This window comes from Suricata suricatta, chromosome 17, assembly GCF_006229205.1.
Source record: "Suricata suricatta isolate VVHF042 chromosome 17, meerkat_22Aug2017_6uvM2_HiC, whole genome shotgun sequence".
NCBI lineage: Eukaryota > Metazoa > Chordata > Mammalia > Carnivora > Herpestidae > Suricata > Suricata suricatta.
This window is the reverse complement of record NC_043716.1, coordinates 37,155,346-37,176,132: the sequence shown is the minus strand read 5'-3', so window position 1 is coordinate 37,176,132 and position 20,787 is coordinate 37,155,346. Positions and strand designations below refer to the sequence as shown.

At 54.7% G+C, this 20,787-nt stretch overlaps 2 protein-coding genes and 1 long non-coding RNA gene across 9 annotated transcripts in view; 1 reads left to right on the top strand and 2 right to left on the bottom strand.

The window, feature by feature from the left end:
• Positions 1-738: 738 nt before the first annotated feature.
• LOC115282881 lies at positions 739-6,064 on the bottom strand. 7 transcript variants are annotated; one of them, XR_003904780.1, is made up of 7 exons: positions 5,937-6,064; positions 5,216-5,488; positions 4,166-4,271; positions 3,537-3,587; positions 2,480-2,616; positions 2,105-2,250; positions 739-934 (listed from the first exon to the last, which is right to left on the bottom strand). It is a non-coding gene; the product is annotated as an uncharacterized LOC115282881 (long non-coding RNA). The 7 variants fall into 7 exon arrangements; XR_003904779.1 differs by lacking the exon at positions 739-934 and having other exon boundaries at positions 1,949-2,250; XR_003904782.1 differs by lacking the exon at positions 739-934 and having other exon boundaries at positions 1,949-2,247.
• Positions 5,325-12,603, top strand: NR1D1 (nuclear receptor subfamily 1 group D member 1). The gene is made up of 8 exons (XM_029929091.1): positions 5,325-5,428; positions 8,198-8,530; positions 8,762-8,850; positions 8,955-9,099; positions 9,474-10,117; positions 10,429-10,614; positions 11,178-11,388; positions 12,104-12,603. Exons 1-8 carry the CDS (start codon positions 5,398-5,400, stop codon positions 12,301-12,303), a joined length of 1,839 nt encoding a protein of 612 aa, XP_029784951.1. The 5' UTR covers positions 5,325-5,397; the 3' UTR covers positions 12,304-12,603.
• Positions 12,604-14,397: 1,794 nt separating this feature from the next.
• The window catches only part of THRA (thyroid hormone receptor alpha), a 21,274-nt gene continuing 14,884 nt past the window's right edge, over positions 14,398-20,787 (bottom strand). The window contains exons 5-9 of the mRNA XM_029929092.1: positions 19,582-19,729; positions 18,788-18,993; positions 17,662-17,808; positions 16,815-17,073; positions 14,398-16,187 (exon numbers count right to left, since the gene is read on the bottom strand). Of these exons, the coding sequence (XP_029784952.1) occupies positions 15,937-16,187; positions 16,815-17,073; positions 17,662-17,808; positions 18,788-18,993; positions 19,582-19,729 (1,011 nt within the window). The 3' untranslated portion in view covers positions 14,398-15,936. The remainder of the gene's footprint in view (positions 16,188-16,814; positions 17,074-17,661; positions 17,809-18,787; positions 18,994-19,581; positions 19,730-20,787) is intronic.

Here is a 20,787-nt window from a genome sequence, read left to right as displayed (position 1 = left end):
CATACGAAGTTACATGAACCAACCCATTCTTAATACATCCCCTGAAGGAAGCACTACGGTGCTTTAAAGGGTCCTGGCTGGTCACCAGGTGTGGATCCCAAAGTCCGAGTGGAGAAGAGGGCTCAGCTGCCTGCTTTGGTGACTCGCCTCCATCGCGGTCTGTGTGGAATGTGTTTGCTATCTGTTTGTTGCACCCTATTCTGACCCCTGTCTACCTTTGCAGCTGCATAAGGAGAATGTGTGAGAGGGGAGAGTATAAGGGAAAAGGAAATGCGGCTCTGGGAAGGTGAGGTGCTTACGGGGACAAGGGCGGGGGAGCTTCAGGTGTCTCTCCTGGTTGACACCCACACTGCCAAGTAGCATCATTGCTTAGGAAACACCGGGATGCGCTTGCTGCTCAGACATGTCAGTGTTTCAGTTGAAGTGATCATTATCTCCAGGAAAGGCAGTCTTGCTAGTGGGGACCGCTGTATCCCCAGACCTGAGTTGGATTTCCAGCACTCCTGTCTTCATTGTGACATTGACACAACATCTAGTTCCAAGAGAGAGTTGGGGGAATTTTAGCCTCTCCAAAAATCTCCATTTTTTGATGTGACATATTCTTTTACCTTTGATTATTTTTTTATTTTAGAGAGAGAGAGAGTGCATGCATGTGCACACACACACTATTGGGAGAGGGGCAGAGGGAGGGAGAGAGAGAGACAGAATCTCAAGCAGGCTTCACACTCAGTGCTCGATCCCACGACCCTGGCATCATGATGTGAGCCAAAATCAAGAGTCAGATGTTCCATCGACTGAGCCATCCAGGCGCTCCTGATGTGACATCTTCTCAATCTGCAGTGTTTCACTCCAAATACAGCTTTAAGGCAAATCAGCTAGCATCTGCCTCTTCCCAAGCAAGCTAACAAATGTCTCAAAGCTTCAGGTTCCTTATCTATAAAATAAGAATGAGATCTGCAACATTGTGTCATTATGTATATGAAATGAGATGATATATAAAAAACACTTAGCACAGTGCCTGGCATACAGTTGGTGCTTAATACATGCTTATTATTCCCTCTCCTTGGACAAAGGAGTAGTGCGGTTAGGATAGAATCTGAGGCAAAACACATCCATGGTACCCAGCCGTGGACCATGCTTCACCCTCTCTTTCTCCAGTTCCCCCAAAGAACAAACCAGCCCGCCTGTGGCATGTTCTTGAAATTCTCCCCAAGACATCAATGCTTTGGGTGGATGAAGAAAAGCCAGCTGGCTCTTTAGAGAATAGGAAAAGATTCTAGGAGGGCAAGGCATGAGTCTCTCCCAGGCACATGGCTGCTTCCCTGATTCTGGGGCATCCCCAGGGCTTCTGACCCAGGCTTGCATCACCTAGGCAGGAAGGTTACTTCCCTGGGCAGCGGTTTGCTTGGTGAGAAAGGAGGGGGAAGGGAAAGCACCTAAGGAAGTCTGACCTGGTTTCCCGCAAGGACCCACCCTCAGTCAGTCAGTCAAGCAGTCAGCCCAAGATTTAGGCCACCCAGGATTAGTACGGGCATTGCCCTGTTACCCAGAACAACACACTGGGCAAGGAGCACAGATCCTGGATCAAACACATACATCTATGCACACTCACACCATTCACACTTACACACTCACACGTGCGGTCTCTCACTCATATGATCACATGAATACTCTGACCAGAGTTTAGAGCTCTTGATCCCTTTTCCTTCCTCTGCTTTTCTCTGTGCTGTCCACTCCCCTCACCCCCAGTCCAAAGAAATCCAGGAGAATTAAAAACATATTTGGGAACACTTCCACGTACACACAGGATCCAGTCCTGCCCCCAAATGGTGAGGTCAGTCCCCAGAATCCCAGACTCTGAGGAATCTGAGTAGAAGTGTGTGCAACATGGAGCTGGGCTGTGCCTTGCTGTGCCGGGTCTGCAATATGCATCCATTCCACGCAGTTCTAGTCTGAGCACTGTTTATTAAGAGTCCAGTGTCTTCTTGGGCTGAATTTGGCTATAGGTGGAACAGTGTGTGTGTGTGTGTGTGTGTGTGTGTGTGTGTGTAGAAGTGAGCTGGAATGTCTGGCTAGCAGGAGGGGAGGCTGTGTTGAAATGCACCTGTTGTCTTAAGGTCAAGGTTGAGGTCAAAGAGAGGCCAAAGCTAGATTCTAGTCCGTGTCTCCAAAAACCAGACAACTCAGCTTTTTCTCCCTCCCTTTGGTGCCTCTAGGCCGCATAGGTCTCCATCTTTCTCCCAGTAGCTGCTGGCAGAGAGAAGAACAGGGGGGATAGGTTAGAAGCTTCTGGAACCACGAAAGAGTCTTGCCTCTTGATTCTACTATATCCTTCACTCCAGTCATAGAAAGAATATCCCAAAATGACCTTTTTGTCAGGGAAGAAAAAGGGGGACCCATAAGAAGTGCTGCAGAGGAAGGAGGGAGCAGAGCTAACCCCCCTCCTTTGCTTCCTCCCTCCCAGCCTCCGCCTTCATACCTCACTTAGACTGCAAAACAACCCAGCTCCTTGCCAAGAGTTAGACTGACTGAATTTCAGCTCTCCCTGCCTCCGTTTCCTCTTCCCTCTCACTGGCTGCAACGTCAGGGAGAGAGTCTTGACCCCTGGCCCTTTCCCTACAGGGAAAAAGACCAACATGTAGAACGGGGCGGGGAGGAGGGGGGCGGTGGGATGGGATCACAAGCAAGGAACAGAGCTGTGGGCCTCAGGGAGGGTCCAGGACAACTGGGAGTGTGCTGGTGTTGGTGCTGGGGCTGGTGGGGCGCTAAGAGGTCATTCCCAGAGCCCTGATTAAAAAAAACTTTTTTTTTACATTTATTCATTTTCGAGAGACAGAGAGAGACAGATCATGAGCAGGGAAGGGGCAGAGAGAGAGAGGGACACACAGAATTGGAAGCAGGCTCCAGGCTCTGAGCTGTCAGCACAGAGCCCGACATGGGGCTTGAACCCACGAACAGTGAGATCATGACCTGAGCCAAAGTCAGACGCTCAACCAACTGAGCCACCCAGGCACCCCCCCAGAGCCCTGATTTCGAATCCAGCCCTGGCAGATACTTGAGCCCTGGCCCTGGTTCTGATGAAGAGTCAGAAAGGACTCAGAGAGCATGCAGTCCTGCTCCCCCGGCTGCTTACCTCCCAGCTTTCCCTCCAGAGCCCAGCAGGAGGGGGGGAGGGGTTCAGAAACAAGTTTTTCTGAAAAGCCTCCCCCCCCCCCATGTTCTAGCCCCTCCCAGTCTCTCCCACGCTGTACTGCAGCTTCCCAGCTCTGGGTCAGAAGGCCAGGGCAGGTCAGAGAAGCGCCACTGTCTTCTCTCTCCCACGTTTCTGGGTGCGGGAATAAAGCAAAAGCCCAGACCATTCTAAGGAACCCATTTTAGGGAACACATCTCCTAGGAGTCAAAGGGTCAGTGATGAGGCCAGCTCCTCAGTCACCTCTCAGTCAGCCTCACGGCCCTTTCAGTTCCTCTCAGTTCACTCAATTCCTCACTGCCCCGCTTCCTCCTTCCTTGGCACCCACACTCCTGCTTCTCTCTACCTCTTTGCTGTCATGTTTCCAGGCGTCCATCAGTGCTGCTCCAGGAACTGTCTGTGAACAAGTGGGGAAGGGCTTCCTGTACAGCCCTGCCTCGGAAGGGCTGGGACTGAGGAGGAATTAGCAGGAAGAAGCAGGTGGCTCAGATTCCCTTGGCTGCTTGGAAAAGGGGTCCCCATCTCTCCTCACAGTCTAAGTCCTCAAGCGGGAGAGAGACCTGTTTTCACCAGTGGGGCAACTTTGCTGCTTTGAAGGGGCCATTTCTAACCCCTGTTCAGTGTTTTCCTGTGTGTCTGCCCATCTCCCTGATGTTTGGGAGGGCAGAAGGAACTAGGAATGAATGTCTGACCTTGGGTCACCCACTTCTTCTAAGGTTCATTTTTCTCTTACTGAGGAAAGGATATTGAGGAAGGGGTGGTGGTGGTTAAGGTGATCTTCATATTCCCTCCTGAGTTCCCTTCTGTGGGATCTACATGCTGCCCTCAAGCACTGGTGGTGGGCGTGGGGGTGTCACTCTGCCCCCAGACCCCTGCCTCTCCTCAGCCCCATTACTTTAAGATCTCAAAGCACTTTCGCCATAAAGTTCCCTTCCCTGGTCCTTTTTATTTCCCAGACAAAAGGAAATGACTCACCTCAAAGTCACCCCAATGAGTGAGATGGTGTCATACAAGACAGGGAATCCCTAGAGACAACCTCACCCGCATGGCAACTCCTCCTCCCTTAGGGATGTTCTTCTCCCTAAGGAGAGGAAAAGGAAAAAGGGGTCACATTTCCTTTTGGTCCTTGGACTTGGCCCTGCAGCAGAAATTCATCTTAAGCTCTCGACTTTGGGAATAGCTCCCTCCCCTACTGGTCATATCTCCCTGTGTCACTAGTAACCTCAAGGCGAGGTCAGTCCAGCAATCACGTGAAGCCCTCACGTTTGCAAGGTTTGCAGAAAGAGCCTGTTAGTTTTGATCTCCCGGGAGGCAGCCAAGATTGCCAGTCCCCAGGAATTCACATGCCTCTACCATACAGGCTTTCCAAACACGCCACCCTGACTCTTCAGTGCACCCCACCCGACCCGGCTCTAAGCTCCTCCCCGGTCTCAGCAGCCGCTTTTGCAAAGCAGAAAGGGGGAAAGGTACGCATTCCGCCCACTTTGCCAGTGGACTACAAATCCCGACAGGCTTGGCGTTACGCAGGCGCACGGAGCTCAACGTGCCTGCTGCTGGAAAAGTGTGTCACTGGGGCACGAGGCGCTCCCTGGGATCACATGGTACCTGCTCCAGTGCCGCGTGCGGCCCGGGAACCCTGGGTTGCTGGCGCCTGCGCAGAGCCCTCTGTCCCAGGGAAAAAGGCTGGGGCAAAAGGCGGCTGAGATTGGCAGAGTGAAATATTGCTGCCGAGGGAACGTAGCAGGGCACACGTCTCGCTTCTTTGCGCCTGGGTGCCCCGTTTCTCCCCATCATCTACTTACTTCCTGACTGCAACCTCTCTCCCTCTGAGACTTTTGCACCAGGAACTCCGGATTCGCTACCTTGCAGCGCTGTGGAGCCGTCAGGCAGTGGCACCCTGTGCACTGCAGAGACCCGACCCTCCTTGCTACCTTCCAGCGAGAAGAACTACAGCAGGGTGATTCCCCCTCCCCCACACTCTGCTCTTCCCATGCAAAGCAGACCTCCGTTGCCTCTGCGTCCTACCCTTCTGCAGGGCTGCAGTCAGGCCACCCCGAGACCTTGCTGCAGGGTGCCTCGGATCTTGCTTGTGATCCCTGGGGTTCACTCCCCGCCCTCAGTCAGTGTCCAGGGGACGAAAGCAGCAGTTGCAACCTCCAGTCTGTGTCAAGGTCCAGTTTGAATGACCGCTGTCAGCCGGTGAAGACATGACGACCCTGGACTCCAACAATAACACAGGTACTGAGATTCCTTTATGATCATCGTCCTTTGGCACTGTCTCTTCACTTCCGTATATGCCTTAGAACAAGAGGAACTTTTTAAAGGGCTGGGGACTCTCTCGGTCTGGGGATTTGCTAGCATAATGGGGACCATAGGCTGGGATTTCCAGAGCGAGTTATTCGTCCTGGGAATGTGCCCGGAGGCGCCCCACCACCACCTCTCAGAGTCCCAAACCTCCTTTTAGCCGCATGGACTCGGATCCCGAGCAGGAAGAGATGGAGAGCGGGTATGTGTGGTAAGACGCACAGTTTAGAGAGACTGGGAGCTTTGGAGCAGTGCCCTAAACGCCCCTGTCTCCCCCTCCCCCTCCCCTGCAGCTGTGGCATGCCTGATCTTCTCGGAAAGAGGACCCCCTCCTTCCTGTCTTCCTCTTCCCCTAGTTCCTGCAAGCTCAAGGGAACCTGAAAAGCAGTGGATCGATAGGGACTCCGGGCAGAAGGGGCTGGGGGAATGGGTCGGATCTCACTGGGGAATCCTCATTGACAGTAGGGAGCGGCACTTGAGGAGCCAGCGGAGTGGTGCTCGGCCCCAGGGAGGACACCCACAGCGCCCGGGAGGCCCGGAGGGCTCACATGGCTGCGGAGCCGGGCCCACGTGCTGCGTTTGTTTTCATTCAGCAGAAGCCGTGGCCGCCACCCCATTGGTCGTTGCCTCCCGGCCCGGTTACATAATGAGCTCCGCCCCCCCGGTCGCCCGGGCAACGCGTGTTCCCCTTCCCTCCTCCCCTCAGTTGCCCCGGCCGGGCCAGCGTTTGGGGCCCAGCCCAAGACCCGGAGGGCCAGGAGGGGCGGGGCAGGGGTGGGGCTGGTGCTCCCGATTGACGGGAAGCGAAGAGGGCGGGTCCTCGAGTTCCGGGGTTCCTCGTTGGGGAGCCACGTGCAGGAGGCACACGTGTAGTGAGGACGTGAGGCCGGCTGAGGGCCCGGCTCCTGCCCCGCCCCGCCAAGATCTGGGTGAAGCTGGGCTGACTCACCGCCCCCGCCTGCCTCTTTTTCCTGTCCGCCTGCCTGGGGCGGGAGGGAGGGGGGACCTTCTCCCCTTCACTGAAGCAGAGTAAGATGGAGCTATCCCTGACCTCTCATGGCCTCGTGTTTACACTCCTCAATGGTACCTCACACTTAGCCACCCTTCTTTTTGTTCCTTTGCTCTTTATTCTGTTTGCATCTACTTCATTTTACTGTCTTTAGACTCAGTTCTGCCACATTCCAAATTCTTTCTGTTCCTGGAGCATCTCTTACTCCTGCAAGCACTGTCTTAACTGCCTGCCTCCACCAAGCAAGCAGGTTTGTCAGCAAGGACTTCCCCAGAACAGCTACATCCCAGAAGCCTAACTGAAAGTCTTTTATGCGTGTGTGTGTGTGTGTGTGTGTGTGTGTGTGATAGAAAAGAAAACTGAGACCCAGAGAGCGGAGGTAACTTCCTCTAGGTCACGAATCAACTTGGTTCTGATAGATCTAGATCTAGAACTAGATTCTTTTGAGCATGCCCCTCACTTTCAGGTTAGAATCATGTTTGGATGAAAGTCTTACCCCCTTTTTCGGGATGGGTGAACTAGGTCAAGTTCATTTACCACCAAACAATATCCCGTCCCCCCACCTCAGCCGTGAAACTGTAGGAGCTGACCTGTTGTGCAACTATTTTATTGGGAGCCGGGTTTACCCTGACCAACCTTGAGCTATTTTAGGGTTGCCCTGCCCAGTCAGTGTGTGTCAGTGGGTGAGCAAGACATGTGCCTCTGGATACACGGGGACATGGCTTGTGTCGGCTCACACGTGTCCTAGGATCCTCCCTTTCCCACCCCACCCGTGTTAGGCCAAGCTAGGTACTTGGCAAAGGTGTGGCAGGCAGGTCACCTTTTCTCCTGATAATACCACTGGAACACAACCACCTGGTTGACAGTGTAACTAGAGGGCCGAAGTCCTGGGATGGCCAGAGAGCCAAGATCATTATCACCTGGCTGAGAGATCTAGAAGAGGAATTCCTAAGCCCTAGGATGGACAATTTGGTTTTCATGTCTGCCACCTGCAATGGGCATTGCTAAGTCTTTCCTGGACTTGGAGGGAGAGTCCACTCTGACTCTTGCTCTTGGAGGCCAAGGGAACCAGCCTGAGCAGGTTCAGTACCTTCAGTACCTATGGAGAAATGTCTTCCAGTTTGGGGGGAATGTGACTGCCTTACTTTTGTAAGACCTTACTCTCCTCACAGTTGGTTAGCCTGTCCCACATAGTCTCATCCCTGGAATGGTCGTGGTGGTAAAATTGGTAGCTGTTTTTTTTTTGCGCAGGGCGGGGGGTGAAACTGGGCATTCTGAATGGGGTCTCGGCTGCTCATCACATCCTCAGGTCTGCCACTAATGATTAAGTCATTAGCTAGCTGCAGTCTGTATTCCCAAGGAAGGCTTCCAGGGCAGTGGGGTGGGGGTGGGGGTGGGGGGTACATATATGAGATGCCTGCAGAGGTCACACATCTAGGGAGGCACCTCACACCTAAGGCAGAAGTTGAATGTACCCTGCAAAGAGTCTTGGGGTGTCGGTTGGCCATGTTGAATCTGATCTATGTTGGGGAGCTGCTTGCTTCGGCTCTTCTTGGGACTCCCAAGGTTAAGGATTCCACGGTTACCTTCTGAGCATGCAGCAGTGGGAGGTAGATGGGGGATGAGCAGGGGTGGTGCCCTGGGACCAAAGATACATGGTGCTGACACCCCCTTCCTTTGTGTTCTCCTGCCAGGTGGTGTCATCACCTACATTGGCTCCAGCGGCTCTTCCCCAAGCCGCACCAGCCCTGAGTCTCTCTACAGTGACAGCTCAAATGGCAGCTTCCAGTCCCTGACTCAAGGCTGCCCTGCCTACTTCCCGCCATCACCCACTGGCTCCCTCACTCAGGACCCAACTCGCTCCTTTGGGAGCATTCCACCCAGCTTGAGTGATGATGGCTCCCCTTCTTCATCTTCATCATCATCCTCCTCCTCCTTCTATAATGGGAGCCCCCCAGGGGGTCTACAAGTAGCCCTGGAAGATAGCAGCCGAGTGTCCCCCAGCAAGAGCACCAGCAACATCACCAGTGCGTACATTTCCAGCTGATTTGGGGGAAGGAGGCCAGGCCTAGGTTGGGACTTGGTGTTCACATGACACAGTTATTCCCAGGGCCTACCCTGGCCTTCAGGGGTTTCTCCTAGAGTTGCACCAACTGCTGTCCAGCCCAGTCTGGATACTGGAGGAGCTCCTCAGCTTTTCCCCTAGAATCTCTGGCCAGACGGCCTCCTGCTCACCTGCTGCTACTCTCTTCCCACAGAGCTGAATGGCATGGTGCTACTCTGTAAAGTGTGTGGGGACGTTGCCTCGGGCTTCCACTATGGCGTGCATGCCTGTGAGGGCTGCAAGGTGAGGCAGGTTGGGGATAAGGGCAGAGACGTATGACCTCATCCCCCTGGACGCATAGGCCTGGCCTGGATGCAGATGTTCACCAGCTGCCCCTGTCCTTCCAGGGCTTTTTCCGTCGGAGCATCCAGCAGAACATCCAGTACAAAAGGTGTCTGAAAAATGAAAACTGCTCCATTGTCCGCATCAATCGCAACCGCTGCCAGCAGTGTCGCTTCAAGAAATGTCTCTCCGTGGGCATGTCTCGAGATGGTAAGGCAGCACTGTTGCCCCACAGAGCGTTCCCACGATGCCCCCCCCCTATTTCCTTCCACTCAGAGTTTGAGTTAATTCCTCCCTTAAAACAGCCCCAACGGAGACACATCAGATTGTGGGTCTGTCTCCTTTGTGTAGGCGATGCCCACCTTTCATCTTCTTGGATAAACACACTTCTTTACTCTTCGTTCCTCGGGTCACCTGCTATGGCAGTCCCTACTTGGAAAACCCCCTCAAGGGGCGTGGCCTTGGTTTTAGTTTTGATGTGGAACCCCAAGCCTTCAGGGCCTTGCCCTTTCAAGAGGAAGGAAGGAAGAGAAGCGTGTGAGTGTGTAGGAGAACTTCCTGACGCTGCTCTCATCCTGTCACAGCTGTGCGTTTTGGGCGCATCCCCAAGCGGGAGAAGCAGCGGATGCTTGCCGAGATGCAGAGCGCCATGAACCTGGCCAACAACCAGTTGAGCAGCCAGTGCCCGTTGGAGACCTCACCCACCCAGCATCCGCCCCCAGGCCCCATGGGCCCCTCACCACCTCCCGCTCCGGCCCCCTCACCCCTGGTGGGCTTCTCCCAATTCCCACAACAGCTGACGCCTCCCCGATCCCCAAGTCCTGAGCCCACAGTGGAGGATGTGATATCCCAGGTGGCCCGGGCCCATCGAGAAATCTTTACCTATGCCCATGACAAGCTGGGCACCTCACCTGGCAACTTCAATGCCAACCGTGCATCGGGCAGCCCTCCAGCCACCACTTCACATTGCTGGGAAAGCCAGGGCTGCCCATCTGTCCCCAATGACAACAACGTTATGGCTGCCCAGCGTCATAATGAGGCTCTGAATGGTTTACGCCAGGCTTCCTCCTCCTACCCTCCTGCCTGGCCCCCTGGCCCTACCCACCACAGCTGCCAGCAGCCCAACAGCAACGGGCACCGTCTATGCCCCACCCATGTGTACCCAGCCCCAGAAGACGAAGCACCTGCCAATAGTCCACGGCAGGGCAACTCCAAGAATGTTCTGCTGGTGAGGGCACTGGGGGTGAGGTGGGCAGGGGGCCTGGGAGACTGGATTTAGCACAGGGCAGCTGGGTGTGCCCAGAGGCTAATGAGGGGATATCCTCTTCCCCTGGGGGAGGACGCTCAGCCCTGCAGTAAGGGCCCTGCCTGCAAATACCTGATCTCCACCTGGCACCCGATTGCTCCTTTACGTAAAAGATCCATCGTCCAGGGCCACAGCCCCTAACCTGGGCAGAAGCTGGGGTCCAGCCCTGCTGGGGGAACCCCCCTGACCCAGTCTGGTTGATATTCCCCTCCCCAAATCCCTTCCTCTTCCAGGCATGTCCCATGAACATGTACCCCCACGGACGCAGTGGGAGAACCGTGCAAGAGATCTGGGAGGATTTCTCCATGAGCTTCACGCCTGCTGTGCGAGAGGTGGTAGAGTTTGCCAAGCACATCCCCGGCTTTCGTGATCTTTCTCAGCATGACCAGGTCACCTTGCTTAAGGCGGGAACCTTTGAGGTGAGTGACCCTTTGTGCTCTCTGCTCTTGACCTTGGGAAGGATCCTGCAGAAAGACTTGGTATCTGGGATAGGGAGGGGCTCTGAAAGGCTTTGGAACCCCAGTATCTTTGTCCTGGAAGACTCTGACCGCTGAAGGAGGGGGCAGAATCCCTCCCCCTCCTGCCTCGGGTTGGCTGGGACTTCTGTAGTCTCAGCTGGGGTCTCAACACATCTCATCACCTGAAAATAACCCCTTAGGGCCCAGTGCTACCCCAGTTCTAGCACAAGCAAATTAACTTTGGTGAACTTTTGGCCCAAGGTCACAGCTAGTGACAAAGTCAAGACTCCGATTCAGCCCTGCTGGGATCTAAAGCCAGGGTGATGTCCCCCATCCTTCCATTTCTCCCCCACCCATTCAGAACCCACCCCCCCACTGCCCATTCAGAACCCCCCCCCCCCCGCCACTCTTTCCTGAGAAGTCTAAGGTAGTGCCAGTAAACCCTTTGGAAAACTTGAGGGGCATTTAGGTAAGTGCTCCTCCCACCCCACCCAGGATGACTGTCCCTGTCCCCTCTCCGTTAGGTGCTGATGGTGCGCTTTGCATCGCTGTTCAACGTGAAGGACCAGACAGTGATGTTCCTGAGCCGCACCACTTATAGCCTGCAGGAACTCGGAGCCATGGGCATGGGGGACCTGCTCAATGCCATGTTTGACTTCAGTGAGAAGCTCAACTCCCTGGCGCTTACCGAGGAGGAGCTGGGCCTCTTCACCGCGGTGGTGCTTGTCTCTGCAGGTAGGTCAAGCTCATGCCTGAGCCTGACCTCAGGTTTGGGGGGAGGGGGAGGAGGCGGACGCAGTTCAATTCAACACACCTTTTATGGAGTACCTACTCTATGCCAGGCCCTGCACTGGGCACTGGGGATACAGACATGATTCAGACACAGTCTAGCTGGGGAGACAGACTCATGCCCGACTAATTATAAAACAGTGAGATAAGTGTCACAGTAGAAGCATGAACCAAGGGCTTTGGAAGCACAGACAACTATTTCTGCCTGGGGGAGCTGGGGAAGGAGGTGACACTTGAGTGGGGCCTCAAAGGACAAGTAAGGTATTGCCAGGCAGAGAGGGGGAAGGGCATCCCAGGCAGAGGGAACTACAGAGCAAAAAGCAAGGGAGCCTGGACATGTTTGGCCTGTTCAGGGAAGGAGAGTGGCCTTGTGGGATGGGAGGTGACCAGCCCTGCTGAGCCTGTGGTGCTCCCAGGTCTCAGCTGCCTCCTGCTCTCGGGGCAGAGGCCTGGGAGAAGAAGTTGCGCTCCCCTCCTCCTCCTTCCCCGTGGGCCCTCCGAGGGGCTTCAGGGAGAGGCTGCTTCAGCTGCTGCGTCCTCCACCTTCTCCTCCACCTTCTCCTCCTCCTTCTCCTCCTCGAAGACCTCCTCGCAGACCTCCTCCGGGTCCTCCTCAGAGGAGCTCGGGGAATCTGCCTCACTGCTGTCGTCTTCCCCACAGACCGCTCGGGCATGGAGAATTCCGCTTCTGTGGAGCAGCTCCAGGAGACGCTGCTGCGGGCTCTTCGGGCTCTGGTGCTGAAGAACCGGCCCTCGGAAACTTCCCGCTTCACCAAGCTGCTGCTCAAGCTGCCGGACCTGCGGACCCTGAACAACATGCATTCCGAGAAGCTGCTGTCCTTCCGGGTGGACGCCCAGTGACCCGCCCGGCCGGCCTTCTGCCGCTGCCCCCTTGTACAGAATCGAACTCTGCACTTCTCTCTCCTTTACGAGACGAAAAGGAAAAGCAAACCAGAATCTTATTTATATTGTTATAAAATATTCCAAGATGAGCCTCTGGCCCCCCGAGCCTTCTTGTAAATAACTGCCTCCCTCCCCCATCACTGACCCTCCCGTCCTCCCCTATTTAAATCACTCTCTCCCCACCCACCCTGCCTCCGCTTATTCTCTAGCCCCCCGACTTGTTCTATTCCTGTCTCAAATCCAATAGTTCACAGCTGAGCTGGCGTCTGTGGTGTGTGCTCGTTTTGGGGGTGGGGGTGGAAATATTGCCAAGGCTGGGGCACACCTCTCCATCTGGTCAGTTTGTGGGGTGACTATTCTGCCAGCAGATGGGAGGATACAGGGAAACAGCACACAAGTCTAAGGGGGGGCGCCCGAGGGGGTTATTTTCATCATATATTTATTACATAAATATATAGTAAAATAGACGAGCAACAATTACCATAAAAATATCTTTCTTTAAAATCCTGACCCAAAACACAACGGGGTGAAAAATCGCACGTAACAGACATACTGATTGTCAACATGGGGCAGGAGTAGGAGCCCCCCAAGTCACCCCTACCGGTCCCCCTCCCCTCCCTGGGAAAGGGACCTACCTCCTTCCCTGTTTCTGGCCACAACCCCCCTCCCCCCACCCCAGCACCAGCTTCTCATACATTCAGTAGCGCCTCCAGGGAAGTGCCCCCTCCCTCACCCAGGAGATCCTGGGAAGGAATTACTGTCCCCCTTATGGACGGTGTCTGTGTCACACGCCCCGCCCTCTCCCAGCCCTGTAGACCCGCCACCAGGGGAAGGAGTAGGGGCTCCTCCACCCCCACCCTCCCCAAGGCTGAGCAGGGAGGAGGCTGGATGAGGTATGTGTGTTCTGAGTGATGGGGGGGTGGATACTGAGATGGAGAGGCGGGTGGAGGGCACGGGGGAGTGGTCATGGCTCTGGCACCCCCTTGTCCTGGCCTGGCCCATTCCCAGCAGTCCCTCCTCCCACCAATACTGCACCTGCTGCCCCACCCCGCCTGCCCTAGTGCCCCGGGCCAATACTGGGGGAGGCATGCTAAGCACCCACATCAAGGCCATCCCCCTCATTAGCACCAATGGCCCCCAGGAGAGGGCCCTGTCCCTCACTTCCAAAGCAGGGACTGGGACAGCTGCCTCTCTAGAGCAGGTGCGTGGCGCTCCTGAGTCCCCTGGCTCCTGTCCCACCACGTGTACTTGCTCACACATTCACGCAGAGAAACGCACACATACACCCCACATCACCTAGAGTGAGGGGGGAGGGGTCAGAGATGGGGGGAGGAGTAGGAGATCACAGCTCATATGATGGGGAAGGGGAGGGGGGATTCCCAAGTGCCTGTAAGAGGCCAAGCCTCTTTAAGGCCTTTTCTCTACCATGTTCATGGCTGAGAATGGGGATGGAGGGCTGGAGGTGGGGATGGAGGGAGGGGGGAGACAGCAGACAGGTCAGGAATTCCACTGGGCCCCCAGGGGTGGTATACCCCCAGAGGAGGGTACAAGAGGGCTTACCCATGGGACTGGAGTAATATGGGAATCAGTACCCCAGGAGAGAGAGAGGATATAGACAGACAAAGACAGCAGGGGCAGCCCACGAGCCCAAGGGGGGCAGGGCAGGCACATGCACAGTTGACAGCGGATGCTCTTCCAGGCCCTCCACCCCTGTCAGAACACCTGGACAGTGGGGGAAGGGCATGCCCTGATGGACAGCATAGCATTGCCTTCCCGTGTGTGTGTGTGTGTGTGTGTGTGTGTGTGTGTGTGTGTGTATGTAGGGGGCTGTGGCAGGCTGAGGGTCAGGGTGGGGTGGCAGGTTCCCCACTGCTTAAGACATTTTTGCCCCAATAGTGCAAAGCGCAGGAAGCCCTGGCACCCCTCCCCATGCCCCTGCCCCATTCCCCATGGCTTCCGGGGGCATCTATGTCCACCCATCCATCCCTGCCGACATGCAGCCCTGAGCCCAGGGCCCTCTGGTCTGCTCTGTCCCTCCCCACCCTCCCTCCCCCCACCTATGGGAGGGCTACCTCCTCCCTCACTCTCTCCCCTGTGGAGTGGGCAGTGGGCGATAGCCAAAAGGAAGAGGAGGAGGGCAGCTCACCCAAGTGCAGACCAACAGAGCACTCCTCACCAGGAGGGTGGGAGGTGGCTCAAGCCAAAGTCCCTGAATTAGAGAAAAGAAGAGGGGAAGGGGGTCCCAGGGGCAGAGGGGCAGCTGGCCTAAAGAGCTTCAAAGAAAAAAGGAGGAGCACCAACTGCCCCCTCCCCTGGGGCCCCAACTAAGTGCCATTTATCTAGGCACCCCTGTTCTGGTGCCTGCCCGCCCAGAGTCTGGGTTAGTGCATTGAGTGGGAGTGGGGAAGGAAGAGGGCAGAGGTTAGAGAGAGCCCAGAAGACAGATGGGGACAGGGTCCTAAGGAGGGTGAGGCTCTGGGAGAAGCTCACGCACACCCCCACGCCCCCCAGTGCAGCAGCATCTGGATTGTAGCTAATACTGCAGGTGTGAGGAGGGCAGGAGCTTGAGCCACAGTTTTTCCTGTGTGGGTGCCAAGGTGTGGAAGGAGTGGGGGGGCAGGGAGAGGCCCCTGGGGCTGGGCACTTGAAAGGGGAGCTGTGTGGGCAGCAGGGCAGGCTGGTGAGGGGCCAGCTGGCATCCAGCATGAGAGGTAGATGGAACTCAGCGGGCACAAGTGGCAGAGAGCAGAGGGAGCACTGGGCAGGGGTTGCCGAAGGGGGACAGGGGGAGGGGCAAGGCAAGGAGGGATGGCCAGGACCCTGTTGTGTTAACTCACAGCTCTGATCGGCAGCCCTGCCCTTGGGGACCTGGTATGTGGGGCAGTTCTCTCTGATTGGGGGGAGGAGGGGCAGCTCTCAAAGTGCTTAGGGGTGGTAGGGGGCCAGCCTCGGTTAATAACTTAATATCATCTCTCTCTCTCTATCAATCGCTCATTCTCTTTTTTTCTTTTTCTCTCTGTCTAGTTTTTCTTCATTTTACTTCTCCCCTTGCCTGGTTTCCAAAGTGCAGTTAGAATGACTAATTTTTAACCTCCAGGGGGAGGAGCCAAGCCAAGCCTTTCTTTGCACCCAGGCATCTGGGGAAGCAGAGAGGCCCTTAGCCTGGAGGGGGAACCTCAGTCGAGGAACTGTGCAGGGGGGCTCTCTCTTGTGTGTGTGTAGGGGCTGAGTTGAGGGCATCTTCCCCCACCCCACATTCCTCCGTCCCCTACGGTCAAGATGGCTTGTCCCCTCTTAGATGTCCCTCCCTTCCCCTACCTTAGAGGATGGGGTCCTGGGAACTGCAGGACACGGTCCTCCAGCCTCCCACACTGTCCTTTTCATAGCAAGTTCATGTGTTTGCCCTGTCCCAGGGCTGGAGGTTCTGAGGAGGGACGGGCAGTGTAGGGTGTGTGTGTGGGAGCTGAATCTATCCGAGGATGAGAGGAAGGAGAGAAGAGGGGTGGGGGGCCTCCCTCAGCCCCCCAGCTCTGCCCCTTCTCTCCAGGCTCCTCCCCACCAGCTCCGCACACCCTCTGGCCGCCTGAGGCTTTAGACTTCCTGATCCTCAAAGACCTCGAGGAAGAGTGGGGGGAACAGTTCGGTGGGGCACTCGACTTTCATGTGGAGGAAGCGGCTGGCGTGGCAGGCCCCGATCATGCGGAGGTCAGTCACCTTCATCAGCAGCTTGGGCCAGAAGTGCGGAATGTTGTGTTTGCGGTGGTTCACGTAGTGCTCGAACGCCAGCAGGTACGCCTCCTGACTCTTCTCAATCTTGTCCACACACAGCAGGCCCGAGCGGTCTGCAGGGAAGAAGGGGCGTGGGCGTGAGCCTGAGTGGGTGAAGGGAGACAGACATGGAGAAGCTAGGGTGGGGGGAAAGGGAAGGAAAGAGACTACAGCATGTATGAGAGCAAAAGCAGGGTAGAGGAGGAGTCTGGGGGTTTGGAGAGGTAGTGAGGAAAGAAGACAGGGGGACTGAGAGGCAGGAAGAGAGGGGAGGCTTGGAGACAGGGCAGGGCTAGGGGGCAAAGAGGAGAGTTGGTGAGGGCGCAGAGGGAGGATACGGGGCAAGGAGAGGGGACAAAAGAGGGATGGGGGATAGGTGGACAAAGGCAAATGGGGGGTGGGGAACAAAGGCAAATGTGGGTGACAGAAAGTGGACAGCGGGTGGGCAGAAAGAAAGAACAAGGGGAAGATGGGATAAGGGGCAGAGGAGACATAGGGAGGCAAGAGGTGTGCCTGGACATCAGAACCAAGGGAGGATGGGTAACAGAACAAGGGAGAGGGGGACAGAGAATGGGCCCAGTGATGGAGGTAGGCTTGGGGGACACAGAAGCTGAGGAATAGAGAAAGAGTGTAGGATTCAGGGAAGAGGACAGCGCCAAGCCCCAGAAGCTTCTGAGCCCTCCCAGCCAGTAGGCAGGTACCTGTTGACATTAGCAGCACAGCCTGCAGCAGAGCCACTTCCGTATCATCCAGGTTAAAGGCAGAGAGTGACTTGCCCAGTTCAAAGATGGCGTCAGAGACTACGCCCAGGCCGCCATTCTTGAGCTGCTCCCGCTTGACGGCCATCTCCCCGCTCAGCGTCAGGGTATCGCTCTCGGGGTCATAGCGGACAGCCGCCCGCAGGGACATGATCTCCATGCAGCACCCCTTCAGGAGGATGATCTGGTCTTCGCAAGGCAGCTGCAGAGTGGCAAGGCCCCAGGAAGACTCAGCACACCCTTCCCCATGAGTGTCTCTTGTGGTTATCCTTTGGGAGCTGTGAGGCCACCACTGACCTCAGCCAGTAAGGTGTACTCTGAACAACTAACCTTGCTCTGGGCCACAGACATGCCCTATGTCGTTAAGCCTCACAATTATGCCAATGAATGAATTCCCTCTCATCATTATCTCCATCCCCACTGCAGATGAGAATTAGATACACAGAATTAGGTAACATGGCCAAGGTCACACAGCTAGTAGGGCAGCCTGTGCCCAGACTCAGTGCTCTTTAAAATGAGAAATTTGAAGCTGCTGGAGCTGGGATGGCCATGTAGATGTTGAGGGAGAAGGACAGGGAGGGGCTGGGGAGGTGGGGCACTTGGAGTGCTTTGGTTTCTTAGGCATTGGCTAGTTCTGTGTGTGTGTGTGTGTGTTAGATGTGTGTCGACTTATAGGGATTGCTCTGTCCAGAGGACCTTAGATGAACATATGCTGACCCTGGGTGACCAAGGGAGCAGCCCCAGGCTTCCCTCTAGTGTGGCACCAGGCCTCTTCCCATCTGCCACTCACCTCGGAGAACATGGGCAGTTTTTTGGCAAAGTCCACCACACGGGTGATGGCCGGGGTGATGATCTTGGTAAACTCGCTGAAGGCCTCTAGGTCCACCTTGTCTCCATCAGGCATGGAGACGATGGGTGACTGGCCGATGTCATCCGGCTTTATAAAAGAAGAGACAGGGGTCAGCTGGGGCTGCAGACCCCTTTCAACCTCTCACTGAGCCTCCCTGCCCACCAGGGGGAGCTCCAAGGCAGCTTGGGGAAGAGGGGCAGCCAGTACAAGGGGACTGCCCTGTCCCAGGCTTAAGGCTTCTCCTTCACCTTGGGGCAGAGAATAGATCAGAGCCAGAGCTGCAAGGCAGCTAATAATAACAATGATCATAACATTAGTAGAAGTAATTTCATAATAATAGAAGCGAGTTTATTGAATATTTAACGTATTTAATACGCAGCTAGGCACTAGGCTACATGTTTTATGGATCCTGCTGAATCCCCACCACAACCTTATAAGGATGCTATACTTACCACCATTTCACAGAATAGGATACTGAGGCACAGTGCAGCTAAGCAATAAGCCCAAGGTCACATGACTAGTAAGCAGCAGAACCAGGATTTGAACCCAGGTAGTCTGACTCCTGACCATGATACACACATGCGCTTGGTATTGAGAGGCTGTGCTCTTAATGCTATACTGTTCCACCCGCTGGCACACTCCATCAGGAACCGGATACCAGTTTCCTGCCTTCACTCACCATATACAACCAACTCTTCATCTCCTTCCAAGCTGCCCATTCACTTAGCATTCAGTTTTGCCAGGCACCCATCAGGTGCCCCCAAATACTATTACATAACTGTGTCCTCACCCTCTCCTCCCAGTCACTGTGGGCAGGAAAAAGAGGAGAGGTTGCCCCTGCTCTCCGGAAATTCAATGAGGAAGCTCCCAACAGGTTGAATAGGCAAGGCTGTGACATCAGCAACACCTACACACAGTCATATAAATCAGGATAGCCATGGCATAGAAAGCATTAGCTTTGGGTCAGATTAAACCAAGAAGGCTTCCTGAAGGAGGCAAGACTCTGAGCTTGCTCTTCCTCCTGGCCACTTGGCTGCTGCTCTCCCCATGCCCCCTCTCTCCTTACCAGGAATTTCCGCCTCTGCTTCCAGTGGCTGCCCTGGGCATTCGTGCTGCGATGGGCTTCTGTGGCAACATGGATCAGGTCCCACTCTTCGGGAGTGGGCTCTGGTCGCTGCTGCAGTGATCGGATCATCTCCTCCTTCCGTCGCCGCTCCCGGTTCTGCTCAATCAGCTTGCGCTTGGCCACCCGCTTTGAGTCATCTAGAACCACTGTCAATGGCAGAGAGACACGATCATGATGCTCTCTGCATGGCAGTCTCCGCAACCTGCTCAGAAACTACTCTTCCCAATGTAAAGGTCTGGAAGCTGGGGGCCAGCAAGGTTAAGTGACTTCCCAAATACCACCTAGCAGTTGGGTGGCACAACCTGGATCATGGAAATCACTGACACCACGTTGACTATCACGTTCTTGTCTAAAGGGTTACGGTGACTGTTACCCAATCCCCAGCCAATGCAAGATGCCCACTCTCACCTAGGAGTGGGGTGTTCCTCTGGTAGTCAGGAACACTGTGCTAGGGGGAGGTACTCAGGACTTCTTTCTACCCCACAACTCTTTCTATGGCCCTGGAGTGGTGAAAGATGGGTAGACCCTGGGGCCCATGTGCCCATTCAGGGATCCCCTGTTTCCTTTTCCCCAGGGATGAGGGAAACAGGGACCAAGATCCTGAATATTCATTCCCCATCATCCTGACCTGGATTGTCACTCTGCATTGTGGTGCTGAGGATACCCTGGCAATCATATCTGAACTCACCCCTACCCATGGCTGCCTGGCTCAACACCCCCCACCAGCCCCTTACAGTCCATGGCCATGCCCACGGCGATGCACTTCTTGAAGCGACACAGCTGGCACTGGTTGCGAGTGATCTTGTCAATGACACAGCAGCTGTCATATTTGCAGGAGTAGGTGGGATGGAGGTTCTTCTGGATTGTGCGGCGAAAGAAGCCCTGGGGTGGAGGGAGATGGAGCATGTATGATCATGATTGCCTTTTCATGAACCAGCCATGCAGCTCATTGGGGGGCGGGGGGGGATTGGTGAGGGAACCTGGCATCTTCCTGACGCCAGCAAGCCCAAGATCACCTGGCCGAAGGACTTTAGAAATATGTGCCCTTGGCTCCCAGGCTGCTGAGGGGCAGGGGCACATGGGGAGGGGTGTGGCAAGGGGGAAGGACGAGGAACCCGGTTCATAGACACGAGCCTGGGATGGTGTCAGGTGCTATGATACCTGAAGGAATAGCAGCAGCTTTGGAAGTCCAACTGATGCCTTATTTTCCATCCTGCTAAACAACTCTGAAGATAAAACTGACCTCGCACACCCATCCTTATACATGCTGCCTGTTGCTCATGCAGGTGGAATTCTCGAAATAGGGGGGTTAAAAAAAATCAAGAAAAGGGATTGTGTATGGATGCTACTAGGTTTAAAAGAAAATCTTCAATTCTACATAGTGAATCTAGTCTTTGCCCTAAAGGAAAAGCCTCAAGAATCAAGATGGCAACAATATCAGGAAGAGCTAACATGTGCTGAACACTCACTATGAGGCACACATAAGCCTTTTCCGTGTGTGCATCATCACATTTGATTCTTGTGTCCACCCCATGAGGTAGGAACTGTTACTATCTCAATTTTGAGACTAGGAAACTGAAGTTTGGAGAGATTAAGTAATCTGCCCAAAGTCGTAGGGTTAAATGGGCAGGAGAGCCAGTACTGGACCTGAAGTATGGGACACAAGATCTGAGTTCTCAGATTCTGGGGTGTATTAAAATCATCTAGTGCACTTAAAAAAAATAAAATAAAACCATCTAGTGCACTTAAAAATTAAAATAAAAAACCAAAATCCTAATCATCCATTTCCTATATAAAAGGTAGCTACTTTTTTGCATGGACCTCAAGTATATTATAGTACAGAGGTGGAATTTAAGGAAAGGTATTAAGCAGGCTGTGTTGTAGCTTATGGGCAAGTAATAAATTGTATCATTTATCTTGAATGCATCATAGATAAGCTT

Bases quoted from the DNA above. Each gene is read 5' to 3' on its own strand.
- NR1D1 (XM_029929091.1), top strand. From the start codon at position 5,398: ATGACGACCCTGGACTCCAACAATAACACAG. The intron at 8,531-8,761 runs GTGCGTACATTT...CTCTTCCCACAG, and splicing joins GAGCACCAGCAACATCACCA to AGCTGAATGGCATGGTGCTA. The intron at 9,100-9,473 runs GTAAGGCAGCAC...ATCCTGTCACAG, and splicing joins CGTGGGCATGTCTCGAGATG to CTGTGCGTTTTGGGCGCATC.